The sequence below is a fragment of the Candoia aspera genome, chromosome 1, assembly GCF_035149785.1.
Source record: "Candoia aspera isolate rCanAsp1 chromosome 1, rCanAsp1.hap2, whole genome shotgun sequence".
NCBI classification, from domain to species: Eukaryota; Metazoa; Chordata; class Lepidosauria; order Squamata; family Boidae; genus Candoia; species Candoia aspera.
The window spans coordinates 332,238,776-332,259,813 of NC_086153.1; the positions used below are offsets into that span (position 1 = coordinate 332,238,776).

Sequence of the window (21,038 nt, forward strand, 5' to 3'; positions counted from 1 at the left end):
GTTGGGGAAGCCCCACCCTTTTGGCAAGTACAGTAATTTGCATTGCAATTTTTTTTCCAGTGCCTTGGAGAATTATGTAATTTGGCATGTTTATTTTATTTGCATTTAATGAACTTTTAAAATTGAAGTGCAGTTAAAAGTTTAAATATTAGCTAATATTGATTAGTTAATGAAAACTTTTAATAACAATAGCTTCTTGCTATACATTATTTAAACCAAAAATTGCTCCCCTCCCTCCCCGTTTGTGCCTCGACCTTGGTGCCCATGAGCATAATCCCAAAGGATTTCCTTGTTTTAGATGTACTGTACTGTATTGAGTAGAACAAGATGAATTTAGATGGAGGCCAAACTTTCTGCTCTTTGGGTATGATGCCTCTGTTCACCCAAAACATGGTTCAGCCCAAACCAAACCACGTTATATCCTCATACAATATCTGTGCTTACAATTGAAGGCATACTGTATTGCGAGTATCCAGCCATTACGACTTAGAAACCATAGTTAAAAGAATCCTCTAAAACTTGAAAAATACCCTTGAAAATAATAGAAGAGACATAATTGTAGACAACCTGACATTCTATTTTAATTAATGTGGGGGGGAATTCCTCATTTGTTCTAATCTCAAAACGTTAAATGTTCACCAGATTGCTTTTAGTTGCTATAGAAACAATTTCAAGGTTCCAGTAATAGAAGCATGCAATCTGTCACAGAATCTGTCGGTAGCCTCATAGACACTGATTTCGCACATCGCATTTATGCCATAAAGTGATCCATTTGCTTTTGGTTTTTCATGCTTTGTTTGAATTTAGCCATTGTAGTTTTTAACCACAGTTACTCATTCAGCACAATGTGTTAACAGGGCTGGATATGAACATCAGATTAAACCATGAATGCTTTAACCATTCTCTGCTGTTTTCTTTGCAAGATTTTGGAAGTGGTTTTCCACTGCCTGCTTCCTAGGGCTGAGAGGCTTTCATGCCTAGAACTCAGTCTCCCAGTTTCTAGCCTGGTGTCTCAACCACTACACCAAACTGGCTCTCTTTAAGCCTTGACCTAGCCCATCTTGGGTCCAGGTTGGAGAAGACTGATTTAAGGTATCAGTGAAAAATGAGAATCACTAGAGTTCAACCACATTTCAAATGAAGCTAACCTAATTAATATATACATTTCATTAACATATCATTTCTGTCTCACATACACACATGCATTCAAAGTCTGTTTATCAGCCAACATAAACTGAAAAATCTGCATAAACAACGCTCATAGCTGCTTCTTGCACTGCACACTCCTGCCTTTTCCTTCAGGGTGGTTTCAAAGAAGAGGTTGAAAGCGATTTTAAACATGTGTTTTCCAAAGCAGAAACTTATAATCCATGATTTGTTTAGTTATGACTTATTGAATAAATCCTAGTTGCTTGGATTCACACAGCACATTTAAGCATAAATCATGGTTTAGAAATCACAGTGCTTAGGCACATTTTTAAACCACAATGTGATTGGCTTGATTTTGGTTTAGTGTGCTTTATAAATCTAGCCACTAAAATAGATCGCCTTTGTAAACTTTGGACTCACTTTAATTTACTAGATGATGACCACATTCAGATAGTAGGGGAATCCAAAGTGGAAATGTGAACTTTCAAACTCATGGCCATGCCAAAAAAGGAAACACACAAGCCAAGTTAGAGACCTTCCTTGTTAGCTAAGTTGTGTCTATAAATACAAGACCCATTAAAAAATAGGCCAGAAATTTATTTATAGCCAAGCTATGTCAAGCAACTTGTTTCACAATATGGAAGTCTGAAAAGTAATGGAGAAACAATACCTGTGGGATGCTGATCCTGATGCCCTGCATATGTTGTTAAGCCTACAACTCCCAGCATCCCACACTGCTGGCCATGCCTGCTTGGTTGAAGGGTGACAGGTTCTGCATTCCAATCAAACAAGGTACAAAGAATCCGATGTTCTTCTGCAGTCTTACGTACCTCGTTTGTAAGGCTGGCATCAGTTCTGCGTGTACTGTAAGACAGCTTTTGTCACTCTGACCCTCTCCATATGTGTAACTTACAACAGGTTGTAGGGGGTTGTCCAAAACATCTGGAGAGCACAAGGTTGGGGAAGACATTTAAGAAATGGATTGGATGCCAGTTAGTACCAACCTACTAATTTGACTTTGTATCGAACATTACGTCTGTCATATGAGCCTTGTCTCTTTTGATCTTAATAGAGAGTGATTGACAACATCAGCAATTAGTATCATAGCTATATTGACTTTTTTGTCAGCTGCTCCGAAGAGAGAGAAACGCTTAAGTAGAGTACATAAAATGCTTGGATGCAGGACAAAACAAAATCCTTTGTACATAAACTCAAATCTTTTTTTTTTTTAATTGTGGAAAGTTGCAAAATCTATTGCTAAAACAACAAATGCAGTCACAAGTGGGGCTATGCTGTGGATTGCTTACCTATGGCTTACTGAATAAGCCACAGTTGTCTATATTCACACAACACACTAAGCCAGAAGCCATGGTTTACAAAATTGCACACTTGGATTCAGAGATCTGTCAAAACCCATGGATCTGAGCAAAATCAAGGAAGCTAGAATGACACAGATTTCAGTACGTACCTTTAATGCTTGTCTGGAGTAAATGCAGAATCTTGGAACATGTAAGACAGTGTTTTTCAACCTTGGCAACTTTAAGACGTGCGGACTTCAACTCCCAGAATTCCCCAGCCAGCATGGCTGGCTGGGGAATTCTGAGAGTTGAAGTCCGCACGTCTTAAAGTTGCCAAGGCTGAAAAACACTGGGGTGAAAGGGATTTTCCACCTGCGTTGATAGGATGTTAATTTAGTGGAATCTCTTGGAATGATTTAAAATGCTTCTTCCCAGATTTCTCCCCACCTGGGCTAAATTGCTATTTATGAGATAAGCATCAACTGACTTGCCTTCAGTCTCATGTTTGTGTTCAATCTCATGCCTGTGTTCCCTTCCATTCCTTTCCCAGCTTCCCCACAATCTCTTGCCACATCACACCAAGCCCCAAACAGATGTATGAATGCAGCCAAAGCAACTGCAAGTGACATCAGGCTAGGGAGGGAGGGAGGAAGGGGGAGAGGACTCTGTCCCTTTCTCCCTTCTGTGAGAATTGGGGACCTTTCTCTAATCGGGATCTTCTTTTTCCGCACCTTTCTTCACCCCTCCAGGCCTTTGGAGCCTAATCTTTCATTGTCTCCATGTTGCTGCACCCGTTGCTAAGGAGATGGTTGCCTGGAGGTGTGCAGGTCAAACAATGACTGACTCATCCTGCTCTTACCAAAGGGAAACACTCTCTCTTAGGCTGGCCTGGGCTGCAGCAGGGAACATCACGGGCTTGCAATGGATTTCCGTGAACTGACGTACCGGGATTTGGTATTAAATCGTCCGTATGTCCCTCAAAGCACCTTAGAGACTGACTTCCCCACTCCGCTCTACAGGTGAGTGTCTTCATGATGGTGCCACCACCATCACTTCCTGGGCTTTATTGGACAGGAAGAAATGGCTTCCTTACGTCAGTCTGATTTTCAGATTTACTCTAGGGCAAAGTTTTTCAACCTTGGCCACTTAAAGACGTGTGGACTTCAACTCCCAGAATTCCCCAGCCAGCATGCTGGCTGAGGAATTCTGGGAGTTGAAGTCCACACATCTTCAAGTGGCCAAGGTTGAGGAACACTAGTCAAGGAGTTTAGTTGGAGAAAGGATCCCTTTCCCACCTCACTCCCTGCAAATGAAGCAAATATTATTATTAAAAATTAAATTATTTAAATGTATTGGCCACCCAACTCCAGTGGACTCTACAGTATTAACTCTTGGTATATTTAGTGCAAACTTTCTGACTTTTTAAAGAATGAAATGAGAATTTGAGCTCTATCTGGACCCAGTCCTGGACATTTATTTAAATCAGCAAAGCTCTGCACTCAGGGTATTTTAAATACATGTCTCTGAGCATGGGAAAATAGCTTTTTATTTTTATTTTTGCCCCAGCATTTCAGGGTTTTTTTTTCTTGTTCTCTTTTGTTTTTTGAACCCCTAGCTTATTGCAGGAATGAATTCTTAGGGTTTGGTCAAAAAAGTCAAAATGGTTGCTGCAACAGAATGATCAAAGTTCCACCTGTTTGTTATGTGCTGTGGTGGTTGCCATCTTGATTTTTCTGACCCCACCCTTCAGACATTCCTGATTCTTACAGTATGGACTTTGGATCTTGCAAACTTACAACTACCCCACCATGCCTTCACTCCCAGTGTTTTGCCTCCCACTCTCAACAGGACCGTTCCCTTGTGGAACCTCCCACAGGCTGAGATAACTTGTAAGGTCAACAAGGTCATGCTGCAGACCTCTTTCCAGATGCAGAGCAAAACTTTAATCCCCACCTGATGGATTGTTCCCTTATGGTGGAAGCCATTGAGTTCTGTTTTCACTCCAAAGTCCGACTGTTCGATGTGAGCCTTTCTACAAAATGTGGGCCTGGAGAGTTGCAGCTGGGGAATGGCTATCCATGAATTTATTTCATTTAATCTCAATTATTGCTTGACACTGTTGACTCAGCTATTCAGCTCTGAGAAGCCAAGTGCCAGATGAACCACTCTTTCCAAAGAATCAGTAACAGATGGATCAAAAAGGAAAAACAGTTGGCTCATTCGCTTTTGCATCCCAACCTTTTTTTTTTTGGCTTTGCTTTGCTTCCCACTCTTTATGAAATTCTGAATTTTAAGCAAATTACTCCCACAACAACCCCGGGGAGATAGGGTAGACATTTGAACATAAGAACCTAAGAGTACAGGTAGTCTTCAACTTACGACCACAGTTGGGACCAGAACTTCCGTTGCTAAGTGAGGCAGTCATTCAATCACACCCAATTTTACGACCTTTTTTGCCATGGACATTAAGTGAATCACTGCATCCGTCAAGTGAATTGCATGGTTGTTCAGCAAATCCAGCTTTCCCCATTGACTTTGCTTGTCAGAAGCTGGTTGGGAAGGTAGCAAATGGTGATCACGTGACCCCAGGATGCTGGAACCGTCATAAATACATGCCAAGCACCTGAATTTTGATCACGTGACCACAGGGACGCTGTGACAGTTGTAAGTGTTAGGACCAGTCATAAGTCACTTTTTTCAGTGCCATCATAACTTCAAACGGTCACTAAACAAATGGCCATAAGCTGAGGACTATCTGTAGCCCTTCTGGGTCAGAATAGCCCACCTAGCCCAATGTTTGGTTTCCCACAGTGCCCAACCAGATGCCTTTTTGGTGCTTGTAGGAGATGGAGACATTTACCTCTTCTAACATTGTTTCCCTTCAGAGACAGGTGGCATATGCTGCTGGGTAATTCTGGGAGTTGAAGTCCACACATCTTAAAGTTGCCAAGGTTGAGAAACACTGGTGTATGCCTTGATCATGCTCCCTATTTTTCCAAGCTAAAGCATGTTCAGTGTTCTAGCCTTTTCTTGAAAGGAAGCCACTGAAATGCCCTGATCTTTTTAGTTGACTACTCCTGAACGTCTCCTCAGGCTGTTACGTCCTTTTCTAAGTGTTTTGACCAGAACCGTATGCAGTATTCCTGATACGAACATGCTATAGATAGGTCTAGGTGCATTACTGTGCCAGCAATTCTATTTTCAGTCTCTTTCATTGGGATTCCCTAGCCTTTTCCTACTCAACAAATCCACTGAGTTCTTTACGATATCTGAATTTTTTCTGTCTAATTATGTACTGATAGCTCCAACCCCATCAGTAGGTATGTGAAGTCAAGCTTCTTTGCTCCAACGCAGATCACTTTATATTTACTTCAATTGAATCATATTTTGGGTCAACCACTTCTCAGATTTGGTTGGCATTTCATAGTTAGTAGAGATCCTTCCTTCTGAGAGAGCATTTAATGTAAGTTTAAACTGAACTGAACTTCAGTTTACTCTTGTGCATGCTGGTCACTCACTCTGAAACCCATATCCCTTTCTGTCTTCTGTGGGCCAGCCATGCTGGCATCTGGATAATAGATGTTTTCTCCCTCTGGTAGCGATGAGTACGTTTCTCTGAGGGGACCACGGAATGCCCCCGTTGTAAGAGAGGCTGTCCGCTGGAAATTCACTCCTATGGGATGGGATGCCATCCCTCAAACCTGGTATACTGGTCTGACAAACAGCCATAATCGTGATGCCTGGTACACCATCACCAACCCTGTTGACCGAGAGCCCCACCATCGCTGGCAGAGGTCCAATGCCAAACAGGAGAAGACTCTACCACCTGGTAAGTGTTTAGGGGACCCTGGAGAGCTCCTGCCTATTTTCCCATTAACCTTCTTCAGCATTAGAGGTGGGCAACCTGTGGTCCACCCCCGCCCCCAAAGTCTTCTTCTGGCAGCCTTTGAATCCCCCTCTGACCAAATTGCATTATTAGTAGAATTATTATACTAGATGCTTATATTTAAGCGTAATACAGGACCCATTTTTCCCCATATCAACAGCCCCCTGGGGTAGGCTGGGTTGGTGGGGGTACTGGCCCAAAGGCCCCCAGGTGTCCTAACAGTCAGGAACCACGCTGAGACAAGGAATAGGTCTCTAGTGTTTTATTACTACCACATTAGACAGAAAATCCTAACAAACTGAAGAAACGTGGGAAAAACCCAGACAGATAAACCCCAAAAGTTAAGGTGGGTCTGATCTGTGTCTCTTTGAATGGCTGCTTAACTCCTCAGTACTATGCATGCGTTTTTCCCCCTGGATAGGGGCCCCCTCCTGCTCACCATCAGTACTCATGACATCACCCTCCCCTCCAGATTCACATTCCATTTCAGCCCCCTCCCTTCCAGAGGTCTCATGAGAGTCCATCTCCCCCTCCAAGCTCCCATGGGAACTGGGCAACGATGGAAATTCTTCAAAGGAAAACTCCTCCAAGGACGAATCACTGCTGCTCTCCAGGTCTGATAACGCTTCTGGCCCAGGTGGCTGCTGCTGGAAAATAGCTAGATAATTAGAAGATTCTTCCCCCCTCCCCCTTGGGAAATGCAAGCCAGAGGTGGAGGGCTGCAGCTCTCCCTCCTCCTCTCACTCTGGCCTCAGAGCCTCAGGCGGGGGTGGAGGTTGCCAACTTATAAACTCCTCTGCTTGGGATTCCTCTGCTTGTTCAGTCAAGTGAGGAATCTCTGGTAGCGTGCGAGGCTTGGGTTTGTGAGGGAAAAGCTGATGGAATCGAACCAGCGTTGGCGCATGCACATCTCTGGCATTCTCCCACATGCACTCTTCCTCAGGGTACCCTTTCCAGTGTATTAAATATTGGATGCCCCTTCCCCTCCTCCTAGAGTCCAGAATTTCCTCAACTTCGTATTCCTCCTCCCCCTCCACAATTACTGGAGGTGGGGGGGGGGCATTTGCGATCGTAAGGTACTTGGGGGAGGGTCCTTGGCTAGCAAGGCACTGTGAAAGACTGGATGAATTTTCATGGATGCTGGCAGCTTTAAACAATAAGCCACTGGATTTATCTGCTGTACCACAGTGAAAGGGCCCACAAACTTAGAGTCCAACTTCTTGGAGGGCCTGGTAGAGGTCAAAAACTTGGTAGAGAGCCACACTTTGTCTCCTACTGAAATCGCTGCCCCCTCTTGTCTGTGAGCATCTGCAGCTCTCTTGTAAGTACTCTTTGCCCTGTTCAGCTGCTCCTTTAACAACTCCTGTGTGGCTTGTTGCTCTTTAAGAAAACCAGCCGTGGCTGGAACAGTACCCTGCTGGGAGGAGGTGGGCAACACTGGAGGGTTAATCCCATAGAGTGCTTGGAAAGGAGACATCTTGGTAGAGGATTGCACAGAGTTGTTATAAGTAAATTCTGCCATGGGGAGCAGGGCTGGCCAATTGTCTTGCTGATAAGTGGTGTAGCACCTGAGATACTGCTGTAACCATTGGTTAATTTTCTCAGCTTGCCCGTTACTAGCCGGATGATGTGATGATGATAGGTGGATCTGGACCCCTAATGACTGGAAAAGGGCCCTCCAGAACCTGGAAGTGAACTGAGGGCCTTTGTCACTCACCAAGTGATTTATCATGCCTCTATACCTAAAAACATGGTCCATAAACAACTGTGCTGTGGCTTGCGCAGATGGGAGGCCCTTGCAATGAATAAAATGCACCATTTTAGTGAAAAGGTCCACCACCACTAGTATGGAAGTCAGCCCCTGGACCAGGGGTAAATCAGTGATGAAATCCATGGAGATTGTATCCCAAGGCCTACTGGGGGTGGGTAGGGGTTGCAAGAGTCCTGTGGGCTTCCCTGGGAGAGGCTTGTCTTGTCTACAGGTATGACAAGAAACAATGTAACCCTTTATGTCTGCAGTCATCTTAGGCCACCAGTAGTCTCTCAGAGCTCTATGGAGAGTTTTGAAAACATCTCCGTGGCCTGCTGTTTGATGGTCATGGCAAAGTCTCAGTACTTCTTCCCTCAATGAGGGGGGAATGTATAATTGCCAGCTATGCCAGAGGATTCCTGCCTCCACATTAAAGGGGGAGGCAGTGTCTTGCGGGCCCCTCTGGAGGTCATCCATCCTGGCCCTGGCATACGGGTCCTGTTGCTGCTGAGCTCTGACTCTTGTAAATAGGTCCTCTGCTTGTCTGCCTGCTGCTAAAATCTCTGTCTGGTTCCCCCTCATAGACTGCTGAAAGTTGTGAGGTTGTAATATAGTAGCCTGTACCTCCTGGTGAGTAGTGGGGGTTGCCTGAATGGATCGAGACAGGGCATCTGCCAAACAGTTCTGCGCCCCGGGAACATAAGAAATAACAAAATTGAAACGGGAGAAAAACTGGCTCCATCTGATTTGGTGTGGGGTGAGGGATCTGGTGTTTTGTAGAAGCTGTAAATTCTTGTGATTGGTGCAAACTTTCACAGGAAAGGTTGCACCTTCTAGCCAGTGCCTCCACTCTTGGAATGCTGCTTTAATTGCTAGCAACTCCTTGTTAAAAACATCATAGTTTCTCTCTGCTGGTGAGAGCGTGCTGGAGAAAAATGCACAAGGGAGCAATGTATTCTCTGTTTTGTTTGTATATTGCAATAAAACAACAACAATAGCAAAATCTGAAGCATCTGAATGCATTATGAATTGCTTTGTGGAGTCAGGGTGCTTTAAAAGCGGCTGGGATGCAAAGAGTTGCTTAAATTCTTGGAAGGCTGCTTGCTCTTTCTCCCCCAAATGAATTTTGATCCTTTCTTCAAAAGCTGTGTGAGGGGTTTAGCCCTGTCACTAAATTTATTTATGAATCTCCTGTAAAAATGGCAGAACCCTAGAAATTTTTGTACCTCTTTCACATTTCGGGGGGGTTGCCAAGAGAGAATTGCCTGGACCTTAGAAGGATCCATGGATATGCCTTCTGTTGATATTTTATAGCCCAGGAAATGTAATTCAGTTAAATTGAAGGGACACTTCTCTAGCTTGGCGAACAGCTTGTTCTCTCTCAGTCTTTGTAAGACATTACGTACATGGGTTACATGAGTTGTAGCATCCTCAGAGAATATTAATATGTCATCTAGATAAATGACCAGATACTTATCTAGTAAATCAGAGAAAATTTGATTCATAAATCGGGAAAATATGGCTCCTGCATTAGACAAGCCAAAGGGCAAAACAAGGTACTCAAATTTACCAAACCTGGTATCGAAGGCAGTCAGATATTCATGCCCCTCTTTCATCCGGATCAGATTGTACGCATTCCTGAGGTCCAACCTAGTAAAAATGCATGCTTTCTGTAAGCGATCCAGCAGATCAGATATTAGGGGGAGTGGGTAAATTTCCTTGACTGTGACTTTATTGAGGGAACTGAAATCATGCACCACTCTCATGGGTGCCTCCTGGTTTGCCGGTGCCAACAGGTCAGGCTTCTTTGGTACGAAGAAGGTAGGAGCAGACACTGGGGAAGTAGATGGTCAGATGAAACCCTTTTGGAGATTAGGATCCAAGTAATCCTTTAAGGTGGCTAGTTCCTTGGGGGACATGGGATATTGTTTCCTTGCTGGAATCTTGGCTCCTGGTATCAACTAATGGTGCAATCACAGTCCCTATGGGGGGGGGGTAGTGCTGTGGCCTCTTGTTCGCTGAAAACGTCTGCGAAATCTGCATACTTGGCTGGCAACTGGACCCCTCCTGCTTCTGGGACTGCGTTGGTTGCTGGAGAGAGAAGAGTGGCTTGAATCTTGTGGTGCTGGCATTCCTTAGCTGGGAAGGAGATTGCTCCCGTAGTCCAGTTCAACAATGGGTTGTGGATCTTCAGCCAAGGTGTGCCCAGGACTATAGGCACATTAAGTGATGCCGTAACATAAAGTTGGATCCACTCAGTGTGGTCTCCCGTTGTTAGTTGCAAAGATTCTGTGAAACTTCTAATCAGCCCTGCCTTGAGGGGCTGGCTGTCAATGGTCTCAACTTCTATGGGACGTGGCGATTCTATGGTCGGGATGTTGAGGTCTTGTGCAGTCTGTACATCAATAAAATTGGTGGAAGCTCCGGAATCCACGAGGGCCTCTAGCTTGACCTGGTGCTCTGGGTTTACGTGCATTATGACTGGTAAGTAGTAAAAAGATTGCCTGGAATCCTCAGAATGAGCCCTTCTTAATTGATTGATGGTCTCCCTGCTGAGCTCTGTGGAGGGAGACCGGCGGAGTTTCCCTGGTTGGAAGTAGAGGCGGAGGTGGCTCTTGTTTCAGCTGCTTGCCCTGGGGCTCTTACGGAATTTGCTTGGCTTCTCGCTGGGCAAGCTCTCACCATGTGCCCCTGGACTCCGCAGTAGAAACAGAGGGCTCTCTCTCTCCTCCTCTGTCTCTCAGCCTTGGAAATAAGCCTCCTGCTCGCCCCGATCTGCATCGGCTCCTCTGGTCCTGAGTAAGGAGATGCTGCGAAGAGAGCTGGAAATCCTGGAAGCACTCTGAGGCCCCTGTTTCTCCCCGGCTGCATCTGTCTGAGCTCTTCTAGCCTGGCATCTATGACCACAGACAGTTGATATAAACCTTCTAGGGTAGCTGGTGTTCCCTGCCGCACTAATTCATTTTTAATTTCTTCATCCAGCCCCTGTTTGAATTGGTCTTTCAAGGCACTCTCATTCCAGTCCAGATGTCCTGCTAACAGCTTGAAATCAGCAATGTAAATTCCCACCCTCTTGTTGCCTTGCTTGAGCTTCTGAATTTCCCAGCTGGCAGTGACCTCTCTGATCGGGTCATCAAAGTGTGCTCGGAACACTGCCAGAAAATTCTGGTAGTCGTTGAGAATTGGATTGTTGTTCTCCACCATGGGAATAGCCCATTTGGCTGCTGGGTCCTTTAGCAGACTTAAAATGAAGGTGACTCTGGTTCTGTCTGTGGGAAACTCTGCCGGTCTGCTGTCGAAAAACATTGTGCACTGTGTGAGAAAGGTTCTCAGCTGTCCTGCTTCTCCTCCAAACTTCTCTGGTAGACTGCCCTGGGATCTCAAGACTACTGGCGGAGCTGCTGCTGGCACCGGTTGTGGGTTAATCAGAGCTGGTTGTTGTAACTGCTGTAGCATGGCTGCTTGTAATGTGTTGATCTGGAGATCTACTTGTTGTTGATGCTGTTGCAATGCTGCCAGTTGTTGGATGGCTTGCCGAATTTCCTGGTTTTCCAAAGACATTTTCCCAAAAATCTCTTCCTTTTTTTTTTTCCTTGTTTCTCCCTCTTTCAATGGGAGTAGTGAGTTTGTTAGGATTGATGTCCTAACAGTCAGGAACCACGCTGAGACAAGGAATAGGTCTCTAGTGTTTTACTACTGCTACATTAGACAGAAAATCCTAACAAACTGAAGAAACGTGGGAAAAACCCAGACAGATAAACCCCAAAAGTTAAGGCGGGTCTGATCTGTGTCTCTTTGAATGGCTGCTTAACTCCTCAATACTATGCATGCGTTTTCCCCCCTGGATAGGGGCCCCCTCCTGCTCGCCATCAGTACTCATGACATCAGGTAGCTTCTGTGGCTGAAGGACTGGAACCCAGTCTCTCTACTCCAGCGCCTTCACCACTGGACCCTTCTAACTCTTGGGCTGAGAGTTAACCCTAACCCACCCAAAGTCATCCATAGAACTTCTGTGACTTATGGGGGACTAGAACCTGGATCCCTCTGCTCCTACTACTATCTGAGCACCTTCACCATTACACCAAACTGGATTTCATCCAGCTGCAGGGATTCCAGTCAGTACAAGCCAACACCACAGTCATTCTGTGCTGCCCTGCTAACACTGGTCCCAACAGCAGTTCTAAAATTTCCCCATTTCTCTAACACTGCCAGCAAATGTGAATCAGGGCCCTTTCTATAAAGCTTAACTTTTCCAGCTGAAGCAGAAACAAATGAAAATGGCTGTGTAACCCTCCAAATAGATCTCTGAGTGAGATGGATGGGCCAAGAACAATTTCCATATATATATATATATAAAATATATAAATATAAATATAATTTTTTTTAAAAAAAGGATAGCAGCACCTTCTAAAACTCCCTCAATTCCATCCCGGTCCACATGGGATGATGTTTAATGTAGACAGAAAAAAGAGAAGCAGAAAAAAGACAAAAATACTGTAATATGTGCATATAAAAACAGAGATTTTAAACCCAGTGTCAAACTTTGACCACACAGACCAACCTTCTCATGGTTGCCTGAATTTTGCCTCTTTAACTGGTGGCCCAAGCCAGAGTTTTCAAACTTTTTCAACTCATAGAACCTGTTTGTTAAAATAATAATAATAAATAAAATATCCCAGAACCATGATCAGGAGGGTGGGACTTTTGAACCTCAGCCGACAAGCCCCGCCCTTTCCGCCCCATACCTTAGTGGCTAAGGGAAAAAAAAATTAGTTTGCAAGGAACTAAGCCTTTTTTCCCCCTTAGTCCAAAGGACTAAGGGGAAAAAAATTGTCTACAAAGGACTAAGAGTACTTCCCCCCCACACACATACATACTTATTCTTGTGCAGAGAGGTTTTTTTTTTCCTTTAATCCCATGGAATTGATTCAGCCCCTCACAGAACCCTATGGTACCCCAAAACCCAATTGGAAAAAAAATGGCCTAAGCAGCATAGAATGGGTTGAATAGGAGTCTCCAGAGCAGAGAAATCACTTTCTAACCCACTTTAGCTCACTGAGGCCAGAACTGGAAGTTGTTATACTTGCTACTGACCAGTAGGAGGCACTATATGACTAGTTTCATTCCTTGCATTGGGATTTGTCTGGCACAGGGTAGCCTTCATACATTGGAATGAGTTTGTTTGTTTGTTTCAAACCTTTGCTGGGATTTGAATTCACAGTGATTCAAAGAGTGCAGCATATATTGTAGATAGAATCTAGTACAGTGTTCTCAACTTTGGCGACTTTAAGATGTGTGGACTTCAACTCCCAGAATTCGCCAGCCAGCATTCTGGGAGTTGAAGTCCACACATCTTAAATTTGCCAAGGTTGAGAACACTGATCTAGAATATGGAAGCTACCTATACCTGATGAGCCCCAATACAAGGATGAAACCAGTAGTATAGTGCCTCCTATTGGTCAGTAGCAAATATAACAACAACAAAAGACTATGAACTCCCTCATATTAGAGGCCCAGACAAAACTTGCTTGAGAGTGTAAATACAAAGCATATCTCCACTCAGTATTAATGGGAGAGGAAGCCCCCAGTCTATGGGGGTGCGGTGTTTTGAAGCCAGTGGATGCAAGGCCTGGACGTTTTACAGCACCATGAAATGCGGCTGTATATACCCGGGTTTTAATGGCTTTCTGAAAACCATCAGCACCCATCTTTTGCTGGGAAATATATAAAGAAATCTGCCCCCTCTCCTGCCAATAAAGAAAGCACATTGTCAAAAGTTGTGCACAAATAACTTTCGAAAGCCTTCAGAGAGAAAATGTGGGCAGCCAAGAATGCCATTAGGGAAAATTCAGTTAAAAAAAAAATTACACAGCTCTTGGGAGACATGTTAAGAATTGTGTGTATTTGTGGAAGTTGGATATAAAAGCTCCATATGTTATGGAAAGTTGTGAATAATAATGGGTGATTTTTAAAATTAACCTTAAAAAAAAACAGACAAATTGGACTATTATGCAACATTCTTATCCATAAGAGAGGTTATTGAAGCTTAATTTTAAAAATCTGTATCCATTTTTATTCACAGCTTTCCCTGGCATATGGTCCCTTCCACACTTTTCCAGGAAACATACCGTGGTTCCTATAGTTATTGTATCTATTGAATTTAAAACTTGCACAAGGAGGAAAAAGTCCACAAGCTTTTCTCAGCTTTAAATGCATCATATCAGAAGGAAGAGAGCCAGTTTGGTATAATGCATCAGGCTAGCAACCAGGAGACTGTGAGTTCTGGTCCCACCTTAGGCACAAGCCAGCTGAGTAACCTTGGGCCAGTCATTTCTCTTAGCCCTAGGAAGGAGGCAATGGCAAACCACTTCTGAAAAACCTTTCTAAGAAAACTGCAAGGACTTGTCCAGGCAGTCTCCAAGAATTGGACACCATTGAATGGGTTAAAAAAAATGACCAGAAGAAAGGAAACAATGCCTTTTTTAAATGACAGTACTCTGCTCTTTGGTAGTAGATCAGCAGGGAAGGTAAAAGGTTTGAAACCCATTAAGCTAGGAGCTAAAAAAGTGACATAACCAAATATGGTAGCCTTTTCAGCTGCAGCGATACAACATGGGCTCACATCTGTGCTTCCCACTCTCCTTTATCCTCAGCTTATGCCCAGCGTTTGCGAGAGAGCAGCTGGTATGATCCAACCATCCCTCCTCCATATTTGGATCCTAACACACGATGGGGTGCTTTTCTATGGAAGGATAAGATTATTCCTGGAAAAGAATACGGTAAGAAGCAGGATGAGGAAGAAGGAACGCTGGAGCTTTACAGGGAAAGGCTCAGGCAGATGTTGCTTCATCAGGGGCTTGTGATATGGTTCTTGGGGGAGGTGGATAAGGAGAGTCCTCTCTCCCCACCTCGCCTTCCTTATTCCCAATTCTAGACCTCAGGATTATCCAGTGAAATTGATCTGGTTAAAGAAAACTTTCTCACACTACTCAAATAATTGGACATATTCAAGGAAACTTATTTTGATATCTATTGGCTACAATGAATAAATGGGAATAAATGTGAGTTTCTTTGCTCAGAGGAACAAGGGTAAAAGGGACTCTTACATTTAAGCCCTGATTAGGTTATTACTCAAGAAATAGGGTTGGGGGGCCTGAAGCTGGAAGGAACTTTGGTTTAATCTGGCAAGATTCAGCCTTATGGGAAGGCGTTAGTGCACATTGGGGCCATCAGCTTCAGCAAACCAGCTCTCAGATTTTATAACGCTGGTAGCAGGGAACATGGGAGAGCTGTTGAGGATGGTTGCCCCTTAAGCATTCCTTGGCTATTGTTAGGACCAGCATGCCGGATTAGCTGGACCAATTTGGACCTGATTCAGAAGTGCTCTTCCCGTTTTCTTAGGTGGTTAGAGCGTCTGTGGTCTGCTCGCCACAACTGCATAAACCAGGAACTTTTCTAGCCACCAGCTTCTTCTATGTATCCTTCTTGGAATATAAGGAAGCTGCCATTACAGGTAATCCTCATTCACCGTTTCAGGCAGTGACCATTTGAAGTTACGACAGTGCTAAAAAAATAACTTTGCAACCAGTCCTCGCATTTACGACCACTGCAGCATCCCACAGTCACATAATCGCCATTCGCATGCTTCACAACTGGCTTGTGACAAGCAGAATTAATAGAGAAGGCGAAAGTAAAATCATAAGTCACAGTCATGTGATTTTTAATTTAGCGACTGCGGCACTTCACTTAACGACCAAAGGGGAAGTAAGGTCATAAGCCCGTCACAGTCACATGATTTTCCGCTTAGCAACTGTGGCACTTAGCAACCGAGCTGCCAGTCCCAATTGTGGTGTTGAGGACTACCTGTACAGGCATTTTTTGTGAGCTACTGTAACTCCATAATACCTTCTCAGGTCCAGAACGGCCCCTTTACCTAGCACCTGCCATCTTGATGGTTTTCTTGAGTTGCTGGCTGAACCTGGTCTCTCTTGCATGCAGCAGGTGGGCTCTTAACTCCGCCTCCCCCAAGGGGACGCTTCCAGATGCCTTGAGACAACAGCTCCCCAAATTCCCAGGCCACTAAGAGGCGTGATCCATATGCCCGCAAGACCACCTTACTTTTTCCTGGGCCTCTTTTCAACCACAGCCTCCCTTATTCTTTCTTCCCAGTCATCAACCGCAATCGCCGTGCTGAGGAGCTGAAGGGAAAACCAGGTTACGTGCCCCACCTTTCTCTCCACACCCCAGTCTTCACAGCAAAGGACTACCGCACCTGGAGGATGTTCAGCCACCAGCCTTCGACCAACAACCAGTAAAGCTTCTTCCCGCTGCTTGCCGTGATGTGATAATCCTCCTTCGTGGTGCAAGGTGGGGGACAGCATCTCCTGTTTGGGCCCAGGGCCCATGTCGTAGGCCCAGGGCCTTGGAGTGATGTGTCGCGGCAGTGTGCCCCGCAGCCTGTACCATATTGATGCGGCCGATTTGTTGTGATTGTGCTGTAAAAGGAGGGAGCTGAGAGCACTTCGCCCTTTTACCTAATTGTTTGTTTTCTAATGAAATCGATGGGCAGACAATTCTTCATGTACTTCTTTATGCAATGCAGAAATAACCAGTGGAACTCTCTGCCATCAGACGATGGATGACCCCTACTTCAGTGTTGTTGTTGTTGTTTTAAAAAAAGAGAGACAAACTAATGAAGGATGGTGCAAGCGGTAAAGGCAAATGATGTCTGATGTGGTATAATTGTGGTTAGGAAATGCCACATAGCCTTTACAAGTATCTCCCTTTTGAGTAAACTCTGGTGAGCAAGCCTGTGCATAAAATGAATACGAGCTAGGATAATTAAGGAATTTTTAATGGGCTCCCCTTCACTGGTTGTATTCAAATGATGGCTGGGGAGCCATCAGTTGGGGAGACTTTAATTAATATCCCTGCACTGAGTGTGGGCTGGCAGTTGGACTCTCTAGGATGTCAACTCTATAATCCAGTGACTCTTGAGTCACCTAACTTTTAGCTCAGGGCTCAACATACAATGCCAATATTCCTGTAACTGAGTATCTCCCTCCACACTAATATACATATAAAATAGCCAAAATCTCTGGAGTTTGTCAAAGCTCATAAACTTTGTACAGAGATCTCCTGAGAATGCTGAAATCTTGTGTTGTGTGACAGCTCAAAATCTTACAACATTTTGGTATTCTTGCACAAGTTGTTCTTGGGAGGAGTGAAAACACTGAGTTCTGGGAAGGTGGGCAACCCATTTTAAGAGTGCTTTGTGGGTCTTGCATTTTGAGTGGATTGAGGTAGGTTTTACAAGCTCTTCCAACCAAATTGTGGCTCTTTTCACATCTTACACCACCCATTTCACCAACTGAAAACTCCTAACCTTCCCAATGGGGATATTTTCCCATTTTGGGGGGAGGGGGTTAGGAGGAAAATGGTTTAAGGCACCATTTAAATTTGGGGGGGGTTTTTGGTCCCTTAAAACTTAACAAAGAATCATGAGGGCTGAAAATCACTAGCAACAAACATGATACAACTGGGCTTGCAGTACAGTCACAAAGGAAACACTGGTCTGCTCTAAACATTTTAATGCCTGCTGGTTAATATTCCCCCCTTTCAATCATCTGACTTAGTTGACTTTCTGCAGCAAATTTTCAGACAAGGGGTTGCAATCCTGATTAAAATTATGCCAAGGGCTGTTCTTTCCCAAGTGGGTGGAGCCAGGGTAAAAAAGGGCAAAAGAGGAAATGGATAATAATCTATATACTACTAAAACTCTCCTGTTTGTCTGTGTGTAACCTTTAACTGGGAGAAATGGTGCATCATAGGATAACACTTTTTGAACCAAGGTACCTCAAATGGGCTAAATTACAGAATGCTTCCAAAATCCAGGACCCATGACTCCCGTGGAATAGAAATTTGGCAAATTGTATAAAACATTTTATGAGCAAAAAATTATCATAAAACATGACATCATACAAAATGTCATAAAACAAAATGTCAGTTCCTGATGTTTGACTGTGCTATACAGTTCAGTATGGGCTACATATTGAACATGGGCTATTTTCAAGGCAGATACATCTCTGAATATCTCCCTAAAATTTTAAGAACTTTTCCAGTACATAGAAGATCTGCCATTGTTGACGGCATAGAGGAATCTGGTAAGGAAATATCACTGAAATGATGACCCAAAGGGTCACGGGTTGTCTAGTTAACATTAAAATGATTACTCCTTTTTCATGATCCTTAGTACAAGGTTATATGTATACTTTGTATATACTTCCACTTGATCTATACCAGTGTTTTTCAAACTTGGCAACTTTAAGATGTGTGGACTTCCTCCCAGAATTCCCCAAGCTGGGGAATTCTGGAAGTTGAAGTCCACACATCTTAAAATTGCCAAGGCTGAGAAACACTGGTCTATACTTATGTCATATTTATTATTTTATACATTAAATTGATCAGCACTTTATCTCTCTGCCTGAAGCTGTATGTGTCTTAGGTGTAGTTCTAAACCATGTTGAGATTTAAAAATAAAACAAGGAAGCAGTATACCAGTACTGGCTTCAGCTCCACAATATAGCCACTGATGTAAAATTAGTAAGAAACAACATGCATTAAGAGCGTCAGTCTGATCTGTTTAACACAATGCTATTCACAGAATGTATTCCAGCAAGTTTAATAAAAGAGAAATGCTACTTTGCATGATAAATAACTGGATTTAATTTATGCCCAAGCTGCTGATCTTTTAAAAAATAAGATATCTGTCATGAGTCAAAATCCAACTTGTCCCTGAAAATACTGGTGTGGGGAAGGGGAGAGGGGAAAACTCTTGGTGTTTTAAAACAGTCTTCAACAAATTTTCAACCATTTCAAATCTGGAACTCTGAACATCATGAACACAAGCATTCTTCCCATTCTGCTCCATCTGAAATGCTCCTGGTCCTCAAGCAGGGTCTGACGGTACCAGCCCTTTCCCTGCTCACCTCCAACAGTTTCTGCTTTGTGGTAGATCATGTTTGAACATGGAGGTTCCATGATTGCTCTAAGTTTGTTTAAAAAATAATATAACCCCAATATTCTCATTATGAACTTTGGAGGTAGAGTTGATGCTGAAACTGTTGGGGGAGGCATAACCCACTTAAACCATCCCCACATGCTATTTACAAAAATACTACATATGTGCAAGGTGATAAATACCTTCCCTGCCCTTAAAAAAAAACAAAGGAAGAAGATAAAATAGGTTTTTCACATAATCCCCTTAAAAGAGAGGTACGTCACCTTTACCTTCTTTTGTAGGGAAAGGTTAGGAGTAAAAAAGTTTCTAGGTTTTGGCTTTTCAAGGCACGCTGTAGATCCATGGCGTGAGAGTCTTTTGTCTCAGACTTCTTTTTAAGGACATCTTTCTATATTCTCTACTTCTTGGGGGAAGAAAACCCTCTATTTGCAGATAAGTTTTTAGAAAATGACCTCAAATGGAACTGATGTCGTAAATGCATGGCTGAGCTTGACGATCAATGGCTAAGGAAACTACTGTACTTCCTTTAACTTCTGATCAGCCAGAACAAAGACAGTCACACAAGGTTTGAGTTCAGCATCGCCTTGTATAGGTGCCTGGAATGCAGTTATTTTTCAGCTTGCCTTATACCTAAATGGAAGGAAAATTAAAACACAAGTTTAGCAAAGAAGAATAGACAATAAAGGCCATGGGCACCTTGCCCACTCAAGAAGCGGGGTGAGATCTTATTAAACCAAGGGCAAGATATTTTTTTGCGTCAAGCAATAGACTTCTTTTAAATTGGGAGACATCCAGGATAGGACAATGATATCACGTATGTGCATGGGGCATTCTGGACATTCTGAGTTGGGAGAGCCTTTTTGTGGGCAGTGGGAGCATAACATTTTTAAAAAATAGTTTAAAGCATTTCAGAGACATAACATCCTTTTGTGTCACTGAATTCCAGGAGGGAAATTCAGGCAACAGGGACTGGCAGTCACTTTACAGCCTGTTTGTGTGTGTGTGTGTGTGTGTGTGTACATTTGAAGATTTTGTTTGCTGAGGGCTAAAGCAAGAAGTTGGTTGACCTTAAAATATCACTGGACGTGATTGATTTTTTTTTTGTATTTTAAAAAGGTTCAGCTTGTATATTCACTTCACCAGAGGCTATCTATTTTATACAAACTTCCACCAAAAAGTGTGTGTTTGTTGCATCATTTCAGCAGTGTGATCTTATGAGGGGAGATGGAGGTGGGAGTGGGTGGGCTCTGATAATTGCAAAAACAAAAAAAGATTTGGAAAGACATTTGAGGCCTGAATTTAAGTGTGAGGGTAGAATTAGCAACCTAAAAACAGAATCAATACTTTCAGTGCCAATGAAGCTGGACATGAGAATCTAGTGCATTTGTACTTTAATCCAATGTTTGTCAACTTCAGCAGCTTTAAGTTGTGTGAACTTCAATTCCCAGAATTCCCCATCCAGCATCCTGGGAGTTGGTCCGCAGCTCTTAAAGCTGCTAAGGTTGACAAACACTGCTCTAGTTGCTGTGAGGATGAAGTAACAACTCGCCAGTCATGTTCTGATGACACAACTGACCAAGCCATCCAGTTCCCCATGCAATTGATTTAAGGCCATGTGGGTAGCACCCAGTCATGGACCACCTGATCAACCGGGCGATGACTGTTTTCTGAGGAAGCTGTCACTTCACATTTCCCCATCACCAGAGAGAGAAGAACATAATCCGTAGTAGCACTATTGAGGTCAGTGCCCCTCTGAACACAGTGGTGGGGAGGGGGGCAGGGTCCTTCCCGCTCTTCCCCCTTTGTGCCTCCCCCTTCCCTTGGGTTGCTGTGGGGAAGGAGCAGAAGAGCAACAGAGACAAAGCTCCTAGAGAGTTCCCATTTTCATGAGACTCTCTAGGAATGTGAAAGGACAATGAACTCCTGTTAAGTAGT

The 21,038-nt window shown here is 43.7% G+C and overlaps 2 protein-coding genes across 5 annotated transcripts in view; one reads left to right on the forward strand and one right to left on the reverse strand.

Annotated features, from left to right (window-relative positions):
- Positions 1 to 2,986: 2,986 nt before the first annotated feature.
- TEKTIP1 (tektin bundle interacting protein 1) lies at positions 2,987 to 18,395 on the forward strand. The gene is made up of 4 exons (XM_063290730.1): positions 2,987 to 3,466; positions 6,047 to 6,276; positions 14,737 to 14,862; positions 16,253 to 18,395. Exons 1-4 carry the CDS (start codon positions 3,369 to 3,371, stop codon positions 16,396 to 16,398), a joined length of 600 nt encoding a protein of 199 aa, XP_063146800.1. The 5' UTR covers positions 2,987 to 3,368; the 3' UTR covers positions 16,399 to 18,395.
- Positions 18,396 to 18,748: 353 nt separating this feature from the next.
- The window catches only part of LOC134488350 (GRAM domain-containing protein 2A-like), a 38,570-nt gene continuing 36,280 nt past the window's right edge, over positions 18,749 to 21,038 (reverse strand). For all 4 annotated transcript variants that reach the window (XM_063290732.1, XM_063290734.1, XM_063290731.1 and 1 more), the window contains exon 13: positions 18,749 to 19,733. In XM_063290732.1, the coding sequence (XP_063146802.1) occupies positions 19,718 to 19,733 (16 nt within the window). In that variant the 3' untranslated portion in view covers positions 18,749 to 19,717. The remainder of the gene's footprint in view (positions 19,734 to 21,038) is intronic.

Coding starts and splice junctions, on each gene's coding strand:
- TEKTIP1 (XM_063290730.1), top strand. CDS start 3,369: ATGGATTTCCGTGAACTGACGTACCGGGATTTGGTATTAAATCGTCCG. Junction 6,277..14,736: donor GGAGAAGACTCTACCACCTG/GTAAGTGTTTAG, acceptor CTTTATCCTCAG/CTTATGCCCAGCGTTTGCGA. Junction 14,863..16,252: donor TATTCCTGGAAAAGAATACG/GTAAGAAGCAGG, acceptor CTTTCTTCCCAG/TCATCAACCGCAATCGCCGT.